The 20,889-nt window shown below is 44.5% G+C and overlaps 1 protein-coding gene and 1 non-coding gene across 2 annotated transcripts; both read left to right on the top strand.

The window, feature by feature from the left end:
• Positions 1 to 1,293: 1,293 nt before the first annotated feature.
• LOC102155494 lies at positions 1,294 to 20,552 on the top strand. Its single transcript, XM_038574493.1, has 4 exons — positions 1,294 to 1,331; positions 1,385 to 1,431; positions 18,872 to 18,963; positions 19,492 to 20,552. Exons 1-4 carry the CDS (start codon positions 1,294 to 1,296, stop codon positions 20,128 to 20,130), a joined length of 816 nt encoding a protein of 271 aa, XP_038430421.1. The 3' UTR covers positions 20,131 to 20,552.
• On the top strand, positions 14,323 to 14,428 carry LOC119866020. Its single transcript, XR_005378958.1, has one exon. It is a non-coding gene; the product is annotated as a U6 spliceosomal RNA (small nuclear RNA).
• Positions 20,553 to 20,889: the final 337 nt, after the last annotated feature.

The following is a 20,889-nucleotide window of genomic DNA, read 5'->3' as shown; positions in this document are numbered from 1 at the left end:
CAGGAACATCCCTTGGGGGGAAAAGATGCCCTCATTATGTCCGTTGTGAAACACAAGTCTGGAAGAACTGTGAGCAGGTACCTACCTGCAGAGCTACCTGACTGTCCTCCAAACCAGGCGTCAGTTCAAACTGTGTTCAAGCCGAACACCAGCTTATACTAAGTCAGGTTTTGAGTCTGGGAGTCAGATACAGATTTGAGTCTTGGGTCTGCCGCTAAGACCTGTGTGGTCATGGCCAAATCTCTTAGCCTACCCTGGCCTCAGTGTCCCGATGTGCTAAACGGAAGATCAAAGAGACCTACGCGACCGACTGAACTGGATGGGGATGGGAGGCTGGGGGAAACAAGACCCTGTGGCCACCATTTCTGGTGGCGGAAATGCCACACTGTCCTTCTGTGGGATTCTGCTGTCCAGGCCACCTTATCTTTACATCTACCTACCCCCCCCCCCCCAGGTGTCCAAATATGAAATTCCGCTCTAAAGGGTCCGGTCTAGAGCACACCAGGACCATCTTGCTCCGCCTGTTCTCTTGCCTCCCCGGGCCTCTCTCTCTCAGTCCTCTCCTGGGTCCTCATTTCTCTCTAAAACCAAAAGTACTGCTGCGCTTTGATCCGTGCGAAACTTCCAGAGCAGAACCGTCGTTCAACTGAGAAGAGCCGGGCGCTGCCCTTGGGGCTGGGACCCCCGCCCCACAGAAGCTCAGAGTTTTGCGGGTGCAAACGCCAAGGCTGCCTGGGGCTCCAGGCCACCCCGCGGTGGAGCTGCCTGTAAACCTTCTCCTCGGATTTCGTGACTGAGCCCTGAAACCACATTCTGCCCAGATCTGGGTTTCCCGAAATGAGGGAGGCGGCCCCCAGGGGAGAAGGGAGGAGAGGGAGGGGCAGGAGGTGGGGGCAATGAGGTGGGAGGTGAGAGGGGGAGGGGCGCAGGGCAGGAGCAGACGCGTGGGGGAGGGGAGGGGAGGAGGAGAAGGAGAAGGAGAGGGGTGGGAGTCCGGGGGTTTGGAAGGAGGGGAGGGGGGTAGGAAGAATGGATGCATCAGAAGAGGGGTTGATCCGACGTGGAGGAAGGAAGGGTTGGAGGAGGTGGGAGAGGGAAGAAGGAAGTGGGAGAAGTGGGAGAGAGAAAGTGGGAGGGGGAGGAAGGTGGCAGGAAGTGGGGGCAAAGGTGGAGGAAGGGGGGTGGGAGGAGATGGGAGGCAGGGGAAGTGAGAAGGGGAGGAGGGGCTGGAGAGGGAAGAGGAAGGGAGAAGGGGGAGGAGGTAGGGGAGGGAAGAAGTGAGGGGAAGGAGGTATGGGGGAGGAAGAAAGGGCAGGAGACAGGAAGAAGGGGTGAGTAAGAAGAGGGTGGGGAGGATGAAGTGGAGGTAAGAGGACGTGGGAAGGAAGGGGTGCAGGAGGAGGTGGCAGAGGGAAGAAGTGAAGGACGGAGGTGAGCGGCGGGGGAGGGGCGGAGGCGGAGGAAGCGGGTAGGAGGAGGCGGGAGGGAGAAGTGAGGAGAAGGGGGAGACGCGGAGGGGAGGTCGCGGGTGGGCGGCGGTGGGAGCCGGGGGCGGGGGAAGAAGGGGTGAGTAAGAGCGGGGGGGCGGGGCGGGGGTGGAGGGAGGAGGAGCGCGCGCGGGCCGAGGGCGCAGAGCCGGCGGGGGCTGGAGGCCCGGCGCCCGGCGCGAGCCCTGCTGCCGGCAGCGAGGCGCTTCGGGAACCCGGGCGCGCCGAGCAAGTCCCCTAGTTTCTCCAACGCCGGCGGCCGCGGGCCGGGGAGCGCCGCGGAGCTCTCGGGCAGCAGCCGGAGCCCCGCCCCGCCCGCCCGGTGCAGCCCCGCCCGGTGCAGCCCCGCCCGGTGCAGCCCCGCCGGTGGTAGGGGGGCGGCGGGGCGGGCGGGGCGCTGCCCTGTGGCCGGGCCCGCGCGGCTCCGGGAACTCGGCGCCGTCACGCTTCCGGGAGAGACGAGGCTTTTCTGCTCAGAAATCCGCCCGACTCCTCTGATGCGCTTTGCTTTTGCAGTGGAAAACTACAATAATAATTGAAAAAACAAAAACAGAAACAAAAAAGAACAAAAAACCCCCCAAACATAGCCATGAAACTAAGTGAAATTAGAACCTGCCGACTTCACTCCCTGGAGGCTTTCTGTGGGGTCTTGAGACTAGGAATCTTTGCGGGTCATCCTTGGAAGTGCCTTTCTCATCTGTCCACACTGATGCTCGCGCCTCTGTACTGCGTTTAACATCCTTTGACTGGTGACGTTGTGACGCTGTATTAACTTAGTGATGGTTTCTGCCTGGGTCCGTTAACGTCGCCTCACTTGATAACCTGAAATAAATGTCTACACGTTGCAAACCTGAAGACACCGAAGGAGAGGTATCTTTTTAACCCTGCGGTAAAATAGATTAAGAAAAAAAATCCCCAATATCGGAAGAGTGGAGTATTATTTAGACCATGGATATGTTAGAAACAACAAAAGCTCGTTGGCTTGTTTATTGTCATTCGTAAGTTAGCACTATGGAATCATTAAATAATAATAGGGATGAAAACTCAGTTATTGCAAACTTGCTGTTTTAGAACATATATCCTACGTAGTAAATCACTCGTTATTAGCTCTTTGGGTGTGGGAGAGAATTTCTGCTCTGAAACAGGGCTCACTTTGGTACCGAGAAGTTCCACTTGAGAAATCCACAAATGCAATTATTAGAAAGCAGATGCAGTATGGAGTGCTTACTAAACGGAAAGTTCTTCCCCCAGAGTTTACTCCATTTTCCTTTAAAACGTATTGGAAAAGCAGGGGATCACAAATTTAAAATTGGTCAATGCTAATCGATGGTCACTCCCAAACCGGAATAGTAAGGTTTTCATCTCCAGGATGGTAAGTTAATAGGTCCAGTTCAATTTACAAAAATTTGGCCTTTGGGCCATATCTGAGACATCTGTATAAAATCAAAAGATGATGCAATGCAGGTTTTATCAAATTAAACCAGAAGTAGTGATAGGATATAGCTTCTTGTAAGCAGAATGCATGGACACATGTCTCTGTTCTAAAGCATTTTACACTAAATAGTATCCCAGTTGTTCTATGCACCTTAATTCCCTGGGATTTGTATACTCCAAAGTAGAGATTTTGTTTTCCAGACCTGTTTGACTTTTGAGATGTAGTTTAAACTTTTTTTTTTTAAGATTTTATTTATTCGTGAGAGACACATAGAGAGAGGCAGAGACACAGGCAAAGGGAGAAGCAGGCTCCATGCAGGGAGTTGGATGTGGGACTCGATCCCAGGACTTGATCCCTGGACTTGATCCCTGGACCCCAGGATCTTGCCCTGGGAGGAACAGGCACTAAACCACTGAGCCACCCAGGGATCCCTATGTTTTAAACTTTTGAATTAGTTATCTATATTTAAAAATCAGGATATTTCACATGCAAAGCTGGACTTTTGGCGTTTCTTTAAAATATGAGACCTGGCCACTGGAGAGGGCTGGTTGGCTGGAGCCCAGCAATATATGACTCAAATCTTCATTTCTAGAAATTTATCTTGGCGGATTCATCCAATCAGTAACAGATTCTATGTACATTTCTTAAAGACAGGCACTACAGAATGTCCCAGTTCACTCAATTTTGCCTTTCCAAAAGTTGCAGCAAGACGTAGGGGAGCATGTGATCTCAGAAATTAAACATGATTTGGAATCCCACTAAGGACTTGTGCAATGTTAGGCAAGTTATTTATTGTTCTTAAGCTTGTTTCTTTAAAAATAGATGTAATGAAACTACCACCTTGGATTTTTGAATATTAAATTATTATATGTGACAGCATCTTGAATAGTACCTGGTCTACAGTAACCACCCAAAATATTAGTTTTCCTTGCCCTTGGGATTTCAGTTACTAATATAGGGACCTGAGAGAATCCTTATTAGATCTTTTTACTTGTCTACAAAATCCTACTTTAGTCGAATCCAAACTTTGTCATGCAGAAGATTTACCTGGGTACTTGCATAAGATGTTAGTTTCTGGGTCCCCCATCCAGGATTTTGATTCAAGAAGTCTTTTTTTTTTTTTTTTTCAAAAATTTAAAAAGATTTTATTTATTTATATGGGGGGAGGGAGCAGGGAACAGCAGAGGGAGAGGGAGAAGCAGGTTCCACACTGAGCAGGGAGCCCCACCCAGGGCTTGATAGCAGGACCTACGGATTATGACTTGAGCAGAAGGCAGATGCTTAACTAGCTGAGCCATTCAGGCACCACTGATTTGGGAAGTCTTAAATAGAGCCCTGGGGTTTCACATTTTGGTATTTAATTCTAGGCCTGGAGGTCTCAGACTTCACTCTGACAGTCTGAGATCTGGACTGGCTACGGTCATTCCATTGAAGGAGAAGGAGGGAACAAGGAGGGAACCCTGGGCCGATTTTCTGGCTGGTCCTGGCCAATATTCTAACCCTGAAGCTAAATCGCATGTTCTCTTTGGGTCCCTTATTGCCTTCTCATTAATTCCCAGACATTTACTGAGCACCTACTAGAAGTACACTTAGGTATATGATGAAGTACACTTAGGTATACAGTAGATGAAGTGGTTTCTGTGCAGGGATCTCAGGGAACTGAATACCAAGCTGGGGGCCTGGCACAGATTTCAGCCTTTCCGACCCATGCCATTCTTAACAACGACAGTCCTTTATACCATCACTGGCCTGTCCTCCCCTCACCTTGCATTATGCATTTTCATGTCACATTGCAGTGCTATATATGTTACTGTATGTGGACGCTTAACATGGCGCTGCTTAGGTGATCACTAGATATTTGTGGAATTTCATTTCCTTTGACAAGTCTATCTTCTGGAACTTAGATGTTCATTCAGTCATCAGATATTTGAGCGAGGAATTGTTCTAGAAGCTGGGGATGCGATTGTAAACAAAAATAAAAAATTCCTGTGCACATGGAACTTGTCTTCCAGTTGGGGAAGAGAGGCCATATAAACAACCTGTTTTGACTTCTTGTGTATTTGATTGCTGTCTGTAGCCTGAAATTTGCTGCAATCTTGTTTGTTTTGACTCCTACCTTAGTTCCTTGCCAGATGGACTTCTTGCCCAACTCTGCTCTACACAAGCCTTGCCCTGTGGCTGGAGAGCTTTCAGATATCCTATTGCATTTTGAATCAAAGTGTCTGCATCTCCTCTAGGCTTTAACCAAGATCGACCATTCATTTCCAAACACCAGAAGCTTCCACAACAGGCTATTTTTTTTTTTTAAATGCAGCTAATGCAGCTTGTATGTTCTCTCTTCACAGAATATTAAGGAAAGTCGTGACAGAAGCTAAGTGACTCCACAGTCTCTCATTTATTTTGTTCTGTTGCAATATTGCTTTCTTTTTAAGTTTCTTAGCTATTACACCAAAAATAAAAATGACTCCACTTTGCATGCATATTCTGTAACTTATTTTGAGTAGTACTTTTCATAATTTATCAGTAAAAGATAATCTTACCTTTAAATATGTGATTTGGGGGGGACATATGTTTTGCTGCATTCCTCTTGCACTTTGTGTTTCTCTGGGTCTAATACTTGTTTTAGAGAAATACAAGTCTAATTTCATCACAAAAATGAGAGGGGATTTCAGTTTTCCAAATACTCTATGAAGTGTGCTACATCTGAAAATTCAGGTAAGGAGTGTAATTTTAATTTCTTCTCTGAAGGGGCAACTTTTTTTTTTTAAGATTTTATTTATTTATTCATGAGAGACACGGAGAGAGAGGCAGAGACATTGAAAGAGGGAGAAGCAGGCTCCCTGCAGGGAGCCCGATGAGGGACTTGATCTCAGGACCCCAGGATCACGACCTGAGCCGAAGGCAGATGCTTAACCGACTGAGCCACCCAGATGTTCTAAAAGTTGCCCCTGCTCAGTGGAGAGTCTGCTTCTCCCTCTCCCTCTGTGCTCTCTCTCTCTCATGTAAATAAATAAAATATAAAAAAATAAATAAAGAGGCAACCTTTTTGTGACAATGCCCCCAAATATCTTCTTCCTATCTCTTTGCATGGGTATATTTGTATATTTGACCTGTCTGTTCTCATCTTCGGCTCTCAGTTACATGACTTTTATCATTTTCCAAGTCTATATGATTTCCTGTTGAGAAATACAAACTGGGTTAATGGAAATTCTTTGAGGAACAAATTCACCAAGGATTTCACTTTTGGCTTTGAAGTACAATACAAGATAAGCGATTTAATTTGGACGAAGCATTAGTCTTCAGTCAACTGGTGACTATGCAGGTAATGTTAAGATAGGATGAACCACAGATGGTCACTCTAAAAAGCTTGCAGGTTGCTGTGCTGAGCCCAAGTTCAAACTGCTAATTTGAACTTAATTTGAGAGTCTGTGCACATGCACCATTGAGAGTTGCCTTTGGTAGATGGAACTACCCATCAGAGCAATTGGAGTTTTAAAAACAGTAAGCTCTGGCTACTCTGATAACGATGAGAATTCAGACATCATGATATCGACACACGGTCCAACCAGAACCCGGGGTTTACTTAGAGAACCTGAAAGAAAAGAAATTATGTGCTCCATGCCTTTCTATTCCTTTTTTTTTTTTTTAAATCCCCTGGGCATGAAGGGTTGAGAGGTGATGTGGAGTAAAGGTGAAAAATCTGAACCTGGATCTGTACCAGCCACCACTGTGAGAAATCCACTTTTGTATTAACTGATATTTCCCCTCACTGAACTGACACTTAGTGATTAGAAGACCTGAAATGCACACCGTGACCTGGATGTCTTTGTTTAAGGCCAAAGATGGAGACAACAGGAGATGGGGTGCAAGGGGCTCAGATGGCTTTGGTAAAGGGAACAAATGCAAACCTCACAGACCAAAAAAAGTAGTGTCTCTCGCTCCAGGTTTTGCTAGGCGGCTCTGCAAGGCTGTATTTTTTAGCATACCTAGGCTTTCATTCTCCTTAATGACATTTTCATGCCCCCCTTCCCCGCCCAGTACCTCTCCAGTAAAATCTTTAACAGGCACCCTGGGACTCCTGCCTTTCCCTTTAGAAATTGGCGATAAGATTTCTCGTATAGTACAGATACATACAGATCTGTTCCCTCTCCTGCTTTTATGATATTATTTTAGAAATTGAGCTGTTAAAGGTTTTGTTTGAACACAGTTTTTGAACAAGAACTTTAATTAAGGGATCAAAAGGCTTATGCTCATGCTTTTTAATAACTGAAACCAGTTTCTATAATTTTTTATATCTAAAATCTATGGAAATGATCATCAGCCTAGCTTAGTTTACTTTCAACTTGTAAAGAAACTTTTCCTTCAAGCTCCTCCTTTTTACATCCAGTAGAACCAGCTCTTGTGATTATCATAAGCTAGAAGAAACCCATACCTCTCAGTAAGCAACGTTAAGTTGCCACGTTGCCAGGGACTCTAGGGATTTTCTTCTTTGGTCATTGTCATAGCCAATTTCTTCTTGAAAGACATGTCATGTCATTGCCATATTCAGTGGCTAAGAGTTTTCTGGTTACATTACTAAACTTTTGACTGTCTTAGAATTTAATTTGCTCAATAAGATGGCCAAAGAAACCCACAGATGACTACATATACTAATACATATGAAATAAATGACACATGCCAACTGGGAAAGGTGAGCTGCTCCTCCTGTTGGTTTGGGGGAATGTGTGTGAGTTGCTTTGTTTTTGTTTTGGGGGGCGAGGTCCACTGGTGTGGGTAGATTTCCAGACTACCCAAGAGAACCTAATTGGGAAACTCATAGCAGTCCCAGAGAGGAGTACTACAGCAGGCTGGAGAGGGAGCTAGAAAAAGATTGGATGGTTGAAGGAACTGGAATTGTTTAGCATGCAAAGGGTAAAGTAGGGGTAAGAGAACTGTGTCCCACTAGAAGTGCAAATTCAGAGAAAACACGAATTTTAACCACAGCTGAACATAAAGGGAGAAACTTTAAATTTAGAACCAAGCATTGCTATGAGTTGATTTCTTGACATAAACTGACCTAAGGGTGGTATCCCAAACTGCTGGAGTGTGGAGGAAAGGTGTTAAATTGCCTTTTGTGTTCTCTATTCTTTTGTCTGTAGTATAAGCATCTAGGTAAATACCAAAAAAGTGGCTACCAGATACCTGGAAAGTCAGCTTTCGCCCAGACATTAAAAAAAATTGTAAAATGTCAAGTGGGCTCAGATGTGAGTCTTGCCATTTGGGGTGCTTTGCTCACAGTTGACTGTTGGGATGGGGATGGGGTAAGTCATGAGAGTGGAGAGCTACTCCGTGAAATCAACTTCTAAAGCTTGAGACATCTTTCTTTTTCTTTTTTTTAAAGATTTTATTTATTTATTCATGAGAGACACACACAGAGAGAGGCAGAGACACAGGCAGAGGGAGAAGCAAGCTCCGTGCAGGGAGTCCGATGCAGGACTCGATCCCGGGACTGCAGGATCCTGTCCTGGGCCAAAGGCAGACACTCAACCGCTGAGCCATCCAGGCGTCCCAAGACATCTTTCAAATAGACTTTTCCAACTTAATCAAAACCAACTATAGATTTATCATGAGAGAAGCTTTTTACAAACTTTTTGGATATATTTTTATTTTCACTTTGTTGACTTGGAATAATGAGTAAAAATGACACTTCATTTGCCCGCCTGAAACTAGATGTTGACCATTTAGAAACACAGCCTATGAGACTTCCAAAATGAGTAAATCTCTCCTGTTGTTTAAATGGCCAGCCTTTCAGACTGATTAAGAAAGTGCCTAGGCAGGTATTCTGAGTCACTGTGTGATTCTGGACATGTCCACTGACCTCTCTCCAGGCTTAAGTGAAGTTAATGTTTTTCCTCCCACCAACTTACACTGGTGCCTTTGGGTCGGAAAAAATGAATGTGGCAAAGTTCAGTGCAGATTTTTTAAATGCCACAGGAAAAATCAGGTAAAAAAACACTTCTTTTTTTGTGAAATGTAGCTGCTGTGTGAAAGACACATGGCACACAGGCTTCTTGGCTCAGGAACAAAAATATCCATCTCTCTATAACTCAAAACCAAAGGTAGAAAAACACCATGGAAGATTTTAAGAAAGGAAGCAGAGTGTTCTTTTTAGGCCTACGAGGCAAATCCTGTTCTTTTCTCGTGTCTCTGGGAAAGAAAATGTGGTCAACATAAAGATGTTTTATTGCTGATGCTTACATAAAGAGACCTCAGTGTTCAAATCTCAAAAACATGTCTTCAGATGCCAATTTCACCTCTCTGAAAATGAGCAGAACCGAGCTTTCCCTAGGGGAGGGTTAGTGGTGTAATTATAGGCATTGGGAGGGTGCCCAGGCTATGTCTTTCGTCCATTCTCAACTGTTGCTCCTTCCTTAAAACATACATATTCATGCCCCAGCGTGGTCTCTTGCCAGCGCTGACACACACATACTCTGTGCTGGAATGCCTTTCCCTATGAGTGGGCCACATGCACAAAATAGTTTTACAACACATGGCTGTCTGAATGGCCATCTTTCAAGCAGTATACACTCTGAACCATCTTCCACCACTTAATGGAGAAATTTAATCAGAAGTCAGGCTGGCTGGGATTCCAATGACAGAGAGGCAAAGGCTTTATTAAAGAGGAATTGTTTAATTCTTTTTTTTAAATTTCTTTTTAAAAAAGATTTTATTTATCTATTTGACAGAGAGAACGAGAGCACAAGTAGGGAGAGCCGCAGGCAGAGGGAGAAACAGACTCTCACCCTCAGGGGGGAGGAGTCTGATGTGGGAGTCAATCCCAGGACCTTGGGATCATGACCTGAGCCAAAGGCATACGCCAACTGAGCCACCCAGGCAGCCCTGTTTAATTCTTTTTTTTTAGATTTGTTTATTTATTTAGAGAGAGAGAGAGAGTCCCAAGCAGACTCTGCACCAAGCACAGAGCCCAACTCAGGGCTCTATCCCAGGACACGGAGATCAAGACCTGAGCTGAAAGTAAAAGTTGGGTGCCTTAACTGACTGAGCCACTGGCACCCCAAAGAATTGTTTAAAAGGAAACAAGTGTTCATTTTTTTCTTCATGGGAACACCAGACTACGCAAAAACCTGCTAAGGTGAGAAACTTGGATGTGGGCTTTCCCATAGTTAGGTCTGAAAAAGGTAAGATGCTACAAGCAGCTGGTCAACTGGCCTCTATAATGAACAAAAGACAGAGGCCAGCATCTCAGAATAGCATAGCATTCTGAAGGAAGTTGAGGGGTGCAGGGATGCATTCTGAAGTCATCCACTGAAGTTCAAGGATGTCCCTTTAGGCATGGAAATGTGCTTTGTAGTGGCTACCAAAAGTGGACGGAAAAGTCTTGAAAAAATGTTTGTTTTTCTGGTTGTCTGGCTGGTTGGTTTCTTGGTCTCTCCAAAGTAGCCACCAGCCCATCAAGTTTGGGAAACCCAACTTCAGAGCATAAATGCCTGTCTTCAGGTGAAGCTACTCTTCTCTTCCTATGGAAAGTTTGGAGAACCAGAAATTTAATTTGCTTATTCTTTCATTAATTTGTCCAACTAACTGTATTGAGTACCTACAATGTACCAAGCAAGCACTGTGCTTCGTGCAGGAGATACAAATGTAAAGGAGACCAAATCCTGTGTTCAGGAACCTCCAGCCCCACTCCACTGTGGGTTCTGCCTGTGTGGATTTAAGCTAATTTCGCCATCTGGATCACGTATCCTGAACACTGGAATCAGGGACAAGTGATTTCTCCAACTAATCAATAATTCTCACTAAAAAGGCCATGTCTAGGGGTGCCTGGGTAGCTAAGTCAGTTAAGCATCCAACTCTTAGCTCAGCTCAGGCCCTTTTTTTTTTTAGCTCAGGTCTTGATCTCAGGGTCATAAGTCTAGGCCCCACATAGGGCTCCATGCTGGATGTGGAGCCTATCTAGATATAAGAAAGAGATTCCTGTGATCTGTTTCAAAGGCTTCATTTAAAAATACACTTGGAAAACAAAAGCCAAATAGTGGACGTTTTAATTCTAAAGTGAAGTGATGTGCACCCATATATCCTGGATATCGACAATAGGAGATCAGAAAAGGTGAGGTTAAAGGGATACTTGTTGGGGCCCCTTTGGTTCAATGATCTTAAATCATAATCCATCTTCTCAATATTTGAGAAGCTAACAAGGCTGTCACCCACAAGAGGCCAACGAGGCAAATCCAGCTGTAATGGCTTCACACAGACTCAGTGCAATTAGATAGACTTATTTTTTTAGAGGGAAAGAAATACCATACAGATGAGACTGAGCAGAGCCCGGATGTGGAGACAAAAGCCCAATGTTGGAATGACTCTTCTGGTACCAACTATGTGCTCCAGCAAGTCACCCTACCTCTTTGGGCCCCAGATTCCTCACTTGTAAGATGAAGACATTATGTTGGATGACATCTGATGGCTCTTCTTCTTCTTTTTTTTCTTTTTTAATTAATTTTTGTTTAGATGACATAAAATTCAACATTGGTTTCAGGAGTAGAGTTCAGTGGCTTGTTATTTACATATAATACCCGGTGCTCTTCCTAACAAGTGCCCTCTTTAATGCCCATCCCCCCTCCAGCCCATCCTCCACCCACCTGTCTCCATCTACCCTCAGTTTGTGCTCTATAGTTTCGGGTCTCTCATGATTTTTTGTTGTTGTTGTTGTTATTTTTTTAAGATTTTATTTATTTATTCATGAAAGACACAGAGAGAGAGGCAGAGACACAGGCAGAGGGAGAAGCAGGCTCCATGCAGGGAGCCTGATGTGGGCCTCAATTCCAGGACTCCAGGATCACATCCCAGGGCAAAGGCAGATGCTGTACCGCTAAGCTACGCAGGCATCCCTCATTATTTGTTTCTGAAGGCCCTTCTGATCCTAATGTTTTATTATTCTGTGATTAAGGTGGCACTGGGCAGCCTGTTTCACGATTTAAATTCATTGATTTGGTGTTTCCTCAATGGCCAGAGTTGCTTCACTGCTCTGATTAGAATAATTGTGGCAAGTCTTCTGGGTTAATAATTCACTGAAATAAATGAGCCATTTCACACCTCTGCTGGTGTTCTCCTTTCCAACTTGCAACAGGAAAACAAATAGCGAATGGCAATGAATTAATTCACAAGCAAAGATTATTTTTGGCAATTACAAAAGTTAGGCACTTCTCTGTTTATACATACCTGTTATATACATAAATCTGTGTGTACATTTATACATATGTACATACATGTTACCATTTGTCATTAATTGTGAATATCCCAAATAATAAAATTACAATAGCTAACACTGTGTTTATTGAGCACATATTATGTGCCAAGCACTGTTAAAGGCTTTATTTACATTATCAGTAACTTTTTAAAATGAATTTCTTCTACTTCCATCTTAACATCCACAATTGATTTCTCAAAATATGGAGGTTTATAAAGTTTACTGTAGACATCTTGTCTGGCAGGCATAACTGTTAGAATGTGGGAAATAATATTTCAAAAAAAGCACCCTCAATTTTTCTGATCTTTGGTTAAAGCCCTCTTTAGAAATGCATGCATTTGATCATGTTCATATTGAGGGGCAGGGGTTTTTTTCTCCAAAAACTCTCCTGTTTTGGAGAGAGAGGGAAAATCTTAGAGTTTCTGGAAGATGGGAGACACAGCCATCTCTAGTGAGATAAAAAAAAAATTAATAAGTCAATAAGGCTCAAGGAAATATTCCCTGGCAACAAGGATTATATTTGATAAGTCACTATGATATTTGAATCGCATATTCTGGAAACAGTTATAGAATACATTTTCACACAACCGAGACAATTCAGGTGTACTTCTTTCAGTCTGGGGCTTGACAAATTCCATATGGTGTCCTGAAATGTCATAGGATCACTGATTTCCACATGCTTTGCTCATGTAACACTCCCGGTTGATAAACATAAAGTAGCAGAAGGGACATGGTTTATGTTATGATGACTAAAATTCTACATGTTTCCCCAAAATGTACAAATATAAAATATGCTGGGTTCTACTCATGTGCTTGCATATGGAAAACAAATAAAAACTGTTTACTTTGGCTACAACAAATGTCCTTTTCTTGCTTTGTGGCTTTTGATATTCTTTAGCCAAATCAAACATGCTGCTTCTCAAGATACCAGGATCTGTATTTAATACAATAATGAGTTTCTCGCTCCCAGCCTCCCTTCTCTCTCTCTTTTTTTATGACTCCATTGTTAAATAAGAAATGGATAATGTCAGCTTTCCCAATAGCACCAGTAGTATTTGTTGCTGTTTCATAAGTAATTTAGGAAAGCAACTAAAGCATAAAGAAGCTAAATTATTTATTACTGTATTCTCTACTGGATATCACTATAATCTTCAATATTAATGCATTCCTTACAAGTGTAAGGTTGGAAAATTGAAGTCAGTGGGTTAAATTGATAAACTAAACAATTATGAAGTGTTTTCAGGTGCATAGTTGATTCTGCTTTTGTCATTAAATAGAAATAGTGCTTTGCTTAATGCGTGCATTATCTAAATATCTACCTAATATATGTTTATATATCCTTAACTGTTGTGATACCGTTTTTTAAGATTTTTATGTATGTATTCATGAGAGACACAGAGAGAGGCAGAGACATAGGCAGAGAGAGAAGCAGGCTCCCTTTGGGGAACCTGATGCCAGACTAGATCCCAGGACCCCAGGATCATGACCTCAGCTGAAGGTAAATGCTCAACCACTGAACCACCTGGGTGCCCCATGATACCTTCTTTAACTGATTCTCTTTGAAGGTCATAAGCAGCTCAATTCAGTTTCCTAAGTCAAGTGCAAACTTACCGATACCAATTCAGCGGCTAGTGTGGCCAGGATTAAGAAACCAGTTGTCGGGGGTCCCTGGGTGGCGCAGCGGTTTAGCGCCTGCCTTTGGCCCAGGGCGCGATCCTGGAGACCCGGGATCGAATCCCACGTCGGGCTCCCGGTGCATGGAGCCTGCTTCTCCCTCTGCCTGTGTCTCTGCCTCTCTCTCTCCCCCTGTGTGACTATCATAAATTAAAAAAAAAAAAAAAAGAAACCAGTTGTCAGAACCCACCCTTGCCAGAGCTGATGATTCATTCAGTTGGTTTATGGGTTAACTCAGGAACCATGATCTGGAGATCCTAGAGTTAGTAGAGAAGTGTTTGATGGGGATGTTGTCTGCAAGTTTATGCATGGGGCAGCCAGAGCAAATCAAAAGAGACAATAATCCTGATGTGTTGCTCTTCAACCAAACACGGAAGAGTTTAGGCAGGGGTCATTAGGGAAATAAATGGCCAAAAAAAGCATAGGAACTCCTTGCCTGGCTCAGTTATCATCTGTGGAGTTCTACGTAAAATCTGCACAGAGGGCTCACTTTGGCAGCACATATACTAAAATCGGAATGATACACGGAAGATTAGCACGGCCCTGCACAAGGATGATATGCAAATTTGTAATGTGTTCCATGTTTTTTAGAGCTTACTTAAAAAAAAAATCTGCATGAAGCTCTGATCTCCTACCTGCTTGCCCAGAGAACAGTTGTTTTCAAGGGGCATGGAAATATCACAGGTTTTCAAGCTAAAGCTTGAAGTCATTTTCATAAATGAGCATCACCTCTTCCCAATTTTTCTGGAATTAGCTACACTACCACCATCCTCCAGATTCTGGGGAAGTTTTTTGGACCCCGTCCCTTACCGTCCATTTCAGCTGCCACACTCTGCCCCAGTCTCCTAACTTCAACACCAGTAGGACCCCCTGCCCGTGGTGTCCACCTTATCACTGTCCGTGGATCCCCTCCTGCTTGAGAATGCACAGTGGGCCTCTGCTTGCTTTAACAATTACATCCTCCTAATGACCCGTCACTGTCTCCAAAGGCTGAGCACCTGCTTCTTCTCTTCCTGAGCTAATCTATGTATCAGCCGCCTCTCTGCCTGGCTAATCCCGAGCCCAAACCTTACCTGTTGCTATTTGCCCCCCAGATTTACACCTCCTCCCCACCCCACCTGCGTCCTCAAGCCATGCCTGCTATTCCTTTCACATTTGAGAATATGTTGGTTATACACTTCTCCTCTTTGGGCCAGATCTGTGTTTAGGGCATGAGGTCTTGAAGGGCCCCTCAAATCCTGTTTTTGTGACTTCACACTGTGCAGGCGACTGACTGCTCTGTGAGGACCCTGTGAGCAGAGGAAGGCACACAACAATGAATGTTGGGTTGGTAGAGGCTGCTCTGGTGCTAAAGTGGTATTTGCTTTTCAGTATAGAACAACTTCAGTATTTTCCCTGCACACATTAAAAAAGAAAATGCTATATTGAAGCAAATGAGTATATCTGAAGTTTACATAGAGTGCTAATAGAAATGACTTTATTTTTTAAAAAGATTTATTATTTGTTTGTTTATTTAAGAGAGAGAGAGAGAGAGAGAGAGCACATGCACAGAGGGAGAGGGAGAAGCAGACTCCCTGGTGACCGGGAAACCCAATGCGGGGCTTCATCCCAGGACCCTGGGATCCTGACCTGAGCCAAAGGCAGATGCTTAACCGACTGAGCCACGCAGGTGCCCCAGGAATGACTTTTTAAATGGTGTTTGGAAATAAAATCTGAAAAGGCAAGAGAAAAATGAATGTGACAAGGAAGGGATATACATTTGCGATGGGAGATACCATGCTGCTCCTTCACACAGACACACACTAAGTGCTTTGGGGGAAGGATCAGAAAAGTCAAATTTGATAGCCCCCAAACAAGCACAGCTAACTCCAATAGGTTGATCCAAAGACAGCTCCCAACAGCCTGCTGGCCCTACCCCAATTAAAGTAACTTCCAGAAATAATTCTTCAAAACTGCATTATCTACACAGAGGATTCTTTACAAATAATCTATGTCAGGGTTTGATAATTTAGCCACGGGCCAGATCCAGCCCAGCTCTGGTTTTGGTAAGTAGTATTTTCTTGGAACACAGCCCTATCTGTTCGTTTTTGTATTGTCTGTGGATGCTTTCCATTACCATGGCAGAGTTGAGTGGTTGTGACGGAGATTCTGTGACCCACAAAATTAAAAAAAGGCTTTTTAGGGGGAACATTTGCTGATCCTTCACCTACACGATCTAAGGATACAGTAATTTGTCTAGAAGTGCCATTAACTTGGAAATGTAGGGGCACCTGGGAGGCTCAGTGGTGGATTATCTGCCTTTGGCTCAGATTGTGATCCTGGGGTCCTGGGATCAAGTCCAGCATCGGGCTTCCCATGGGGAGCCTGCTTCTCCCTCTGCCTGTGTCTCTGCCTCTCCCTCTGTATCGCTCATGAATAAATAAATAAATAAATAAATAAATAAATAAATAAATAAATAAATCTTTAAAAAAGTTTAGAAATGTAATATGGTTGGATATATATTTTCTGAAATGAGGGAGTGAGCTGAGCTAGGCCTCCCATGTGTGCTTCCCCCCGAGGGGCAGATGTAGGGCCTAAAATCTGGCTGGCTGGCTGGCTAAGGGAGTAGTAACCTCTGGTCACCAAGTATAGTAGCCAACTTGTTCTGGTTTTCCAGGGACTATCATGACTTTAAAACTGAGTTCCATGTTCTGGGAAATCAGTCCTGGGTAAACCAGGAGCATCAGTCACCCTGACATACAGGGTGGGGTCTGGAACAGACAGACTTGGTTCAAATGTATTTTTGTGACTTCACGCTGTGCAGTTTTGAGCAAGTTAACTAATCTCTCTGAACTTCAATAACCCTATCCATGAATTGGGACTGATACAATCTGAGGAGTTGTTATAAAGGTTAAAGGAGATTATGTACAGAAAGAGTCTAGCACATAATAAGCACTTACTAAATATTCATACCGTTCCTACCCCTTTGACCACTATGAATTTTTTTTATTCACTCTTTAGCCAAAATTCTCTTTTTCATAAAACTATCAGAAGGGAAATTTTAAAAGACTTTTCTTATGTCCTCCAATTTCTAGTGACATCATTCCTGTGCATCCTACAAATAAATGCTCTCACAGACAAATAACTTGTTCCACTGTGGGAGAAGTAGTCCATATACAACACATTGCCTGATTTTTAACTCCATTGTTTTCTATTTTCAATATAAATGCTTAGAGACAAGTGGTTGTTGAATTTGGTTTTGTCCAACTGTGGGTATATCCCAGAGCGGTTTGGTCTGCCCAGCTAGTTCCAGAGATCATGATGCCACAGGTTCACAGCCAGATGCAAAACTTCTAGGTTCAGGGACTTTTTCGAATGTAGCATTTGGTGCCTGTAACGGAAAATGTTGACAGGATGTTGATAGAAGCTGTGAATGCTACCTCACTCATGATTCATCTGATGGATCAGTATGACCAAAGCGCTAAGTGGATCAACACGCTCATTAATTTTTTAAAGAGGTTAATAATAGGCAGCAGTGTGCAAATCCAATAGCAACCTAGAAGCCTTCAAAAGCCCCCAGGACGAGATCAAAGGGATGAGACAACATTAATCTTATTCCAACTATCAGCATTTTGATTTAACATCCAGTTGGTTAGCAAATGTGCAGGATGGAATTAAATAATGTGTACTCCTGTAGTGATTTATATTCTAAATTACACTTAAAATCCTAGGTCATCCCCAACAAATCCAATTTTCTTTAGGCTATGGCTACGAGAGTTTGAAAAATCAAATTTTTATTAAATGAATTGGTTAAATCAATCCAGAGCTATCAGCATTTTTATTTAATATCCAGTTTCTTATCAATGTATAGAATGGAATTAAATAATGTGAACTTCTATGGTAATGTATCATCTAAAAGGTTCCAAACATCCACTCAATCATAGCTGGTTTCCAGAAAATTCAATTTACTTGAGGCTATGACCATATAATTATAATGAATCAAACTTTTTACTGAATTAATTGGTCAAATCAGTCAAAACCTATGAATTCAGTGAAAAAATAAGTCAGATTGATTGGCTGATTTGAATGGCTAATGCAGCAAAATGAGTCACATTATTAGCTCAGAAGACATGCCATTTTAATTTGATTTAAACTATACACATCTGTGTGCCTCTTTGAGCAGGACAACACCGAAAAGTGCTGGTTTCCAAAGTTGGCTGTACATTAGAGTCACCTGCAGGAGCTTCCAAACCTTCTAAAGCCCAGGCCACACCAAGATCAATTAAGTCAGAATCTTGGAGATGAGACACATGCATTGGGCCTTTATAAGCAACCTAGGTGATTGGGAAGGCCTGACATCAGGTTCAAATAAATAGGAATGAAGCCACTACAATATGTTTGGCCTTAAGGTGAAGCCTAAGTTGGAGAAGGAGAAAAGAATGGGACTAGGCTGTAATATAAGAGTATTTACTATAAGTTAATAATTTATTATATCATTAGTTGTTATTATTTTAAAAAGTAATAGCTAACTATTTGTTGAGTTCTAAACAAGCACCAAGCACCACGCCAAGGATTTTATGTGGATTTTTTTTTATGTGGATTTTTTTGCTAAATTCTCACACATGCCAGTGAAAGCTTATGAAATCATTACAATTATTATGCCCATTTTACAAGTAGGGAAATTGAGGAAGAAGAGGTCAAATAGTTGTCCAAGGATACCTAACTAGCACGTGGCCACGTGAGGGCTGGCGCAAAGCAGTGTGTGGCTGTACTTGAATTTTTTTTTTTTATTTAATTATTTTATTTTATTTATTTATGATAGGCACACAGTGAGAGAGAGAGGCAGAGACACAGGCAGAGGGAGAAGCAGGCTCCATGCACTGGGAGCCCGACGTGGGACTCGATCCCGGGTCTCCAGGATCACGCCCTGGGCCAAAGGCAGGCGCTAAACCGCTGCGCCACCCAGGGATCCCTGAATTGTTTTTTAAAAACCAGTCACTTAAAACTCTGTTTCTTTAGGTCTTTGGACTCACTATCTTATCTCTTTGGCAGGGCATTGGGTTGTTTCACTTTTCTTCGTTTCTGGATTCCAAGGCCTTTCCGAGCAGCACACAAAAGCAATTTCTGATGCCCCTGGGAGAGAGGTAGGCCTGGCTTTATGGTTATAACAGGCAGAAGAGTTAATATTCCACATTACGATCTCCTGCTCTCTCAGGGGAGTTTTGGGCATACTTAAAGCACTCTTAGGCAGCATGTGGAAACCTGAAACAAACCTCCCACCTGGAGGAAACAGGCATATTTGCTAAGTGTGTTTAAAATTTAATTGAAAAAGAGTACTTCCCATTCACAGCAAATCTTGTTATTTCATAAAATCTTCTGTGGCAACTTGTCAACCTGCATGGTTTGTTTAAAAAGTTATTTGGAGTTTATTTTTTTTATTTTTTGAGGTAGTTGCCCTAAGTAACATGCATTAAATACCAGCATCTAAAAGCTTAATATTTAGATGATAAACATCACTGTTTTTTGTTGCATAATGAAAAAACAAAAGGAAGAAAGAGATATGAGAATACAATATAATGTCACGGTCATTTGCAGCAGCAGTTTCCTGTGACAATTACGAGGCTGTACACGAATTTCTGAATTCTGTCTTCTTTCTCCTTTTCATATACAAGCTGAGAGGAGCTAAAACTGCCCTGAGAAGCTCCCCCAGGACCAAGGCCGACCGTCAGAGCAGAATCTGGGCCAATCTCGGCGGTTGTGTTTTTTCTTCAACCCACTTACCTCAGGAGAGCAGGATTTTTGCTCGGGCACACCCAGCACAGCCGGCATCCGGGCGGAGGGGGGGAGGGCCCTGCCCCCACGAGGCTGGGTGCACAGCACCCCCACCTCCCCGGGGGCTCCTGCTACCTGCCAAGGCACCTGGGCCTCACAAGGGCCCCGGGAAGCAGCGGTCCACATCCTCATGGAAGGGGAGGTCCCGCGAGGGGCGAGCATCCGCCTCCCAGCTCAGTGATGGCCGGCGTGGCCTCCAGCTTTGGGCAGACGCACACACCCGAGCCGATGCGCACCAACCTTGGAGATGGGTCAAGGCCCTGGGAACCAACTACGCTCCGGTCCCTGGAGGCCTCCTCACCCACTTTCCCCCGGGCAGGCTGGCGGGGCTGCAGGACTGGGCCCGTCTCTGCTGTGTGGGGCAGGCCGAGGGGTCTGCTTTCAACTCCTTTCACGCTTCCTTCCTTAAAGACAGAGGTAGTTCCTGGGGCACCCGGGTGGTTCAGTCGTCGGGCGGCTGCCTCTGGGTCAGGTCATGATCCAGGGTCCTGGGATCGAGTCCCACACCGGGCTCCAGTCCCGAAGCCTGCCTCTCTTCCAGTGCCTCTCAGGAATAAATAAATACAATCTAAAAAAATAAAAAAGATTTCTCATGGTGCCTTATAAATAATACTTGGATTTTTGAGTTTAGGAAGATGGCCTGAGGAGAATGTGGATCTTGAAACTGGCGGGAAATCTCAGGCGGGAAATCTTTTAAGGTGATCATGGAAAAAGACTGGCCGCGTCCTGAGGCAAGGCCCCGGCGCGAGAACAGAGGGTGCGGCTTGACCCCCGGTGCCTTCTCCTCAGTCGCGTCCCTTCGCCTGGTACAAAAGCCTGAATCATCTGTGCTGAGCGACCCCTGAGTGTGTGTTGAAGAGAAACAGGAGACGTCTCGGGGCGCACGTTTCCTCTCTTCTTGGCCGGCCTTCCATCATCACGCGCGCCCCAATGAGAAAAGCAAAGGCGCGGTGTGCGCGGGCGGGCGGCCCGGCTGCCGCAGGGCTCGGCGGGGCTGCGCGGCGGCGGCGGCGGCGCTGGCTCCCCTCGGGGCGGCCTCCTCCCGCGCCGCGGCCCTGCCGCCTGCCCCCGGCTCCCGAGCGCCGGCCGCGGAGGCCCCTCCCAGAGGGCGTGAGTGACCGGCGCGCGCAGTGAGGGGGCGGCGGGGAGGGGGCTGCGAAGGTGGGCCGGGCCTTCCGGACCGGGGAAGGGCCTGGGGCAGCTGGGAACCGGGCCCCGACCCCGCACCCCCGGGGTCC

The sequence above is a fragment of the Canis lupus genome, chromosome 25 (assembly GCF_011100685.1).
Source record: "Canis lupus familiaris isolate Mischka breed German Shepherd chromosome 25, alternate assembly UU_Cfam_GSD_1.0, whole genome shotgun sequence".
Lineage (NCBI taxonomy): Eukaryota > Metazoa > Chordata > Mammalia > Carnivora > Canidae > Canis > Canis lupus.
Note: the sequence above shows the minus strand (reverse complement) of the source record. Positions and strands in the feature narration are given on the sequence as shown.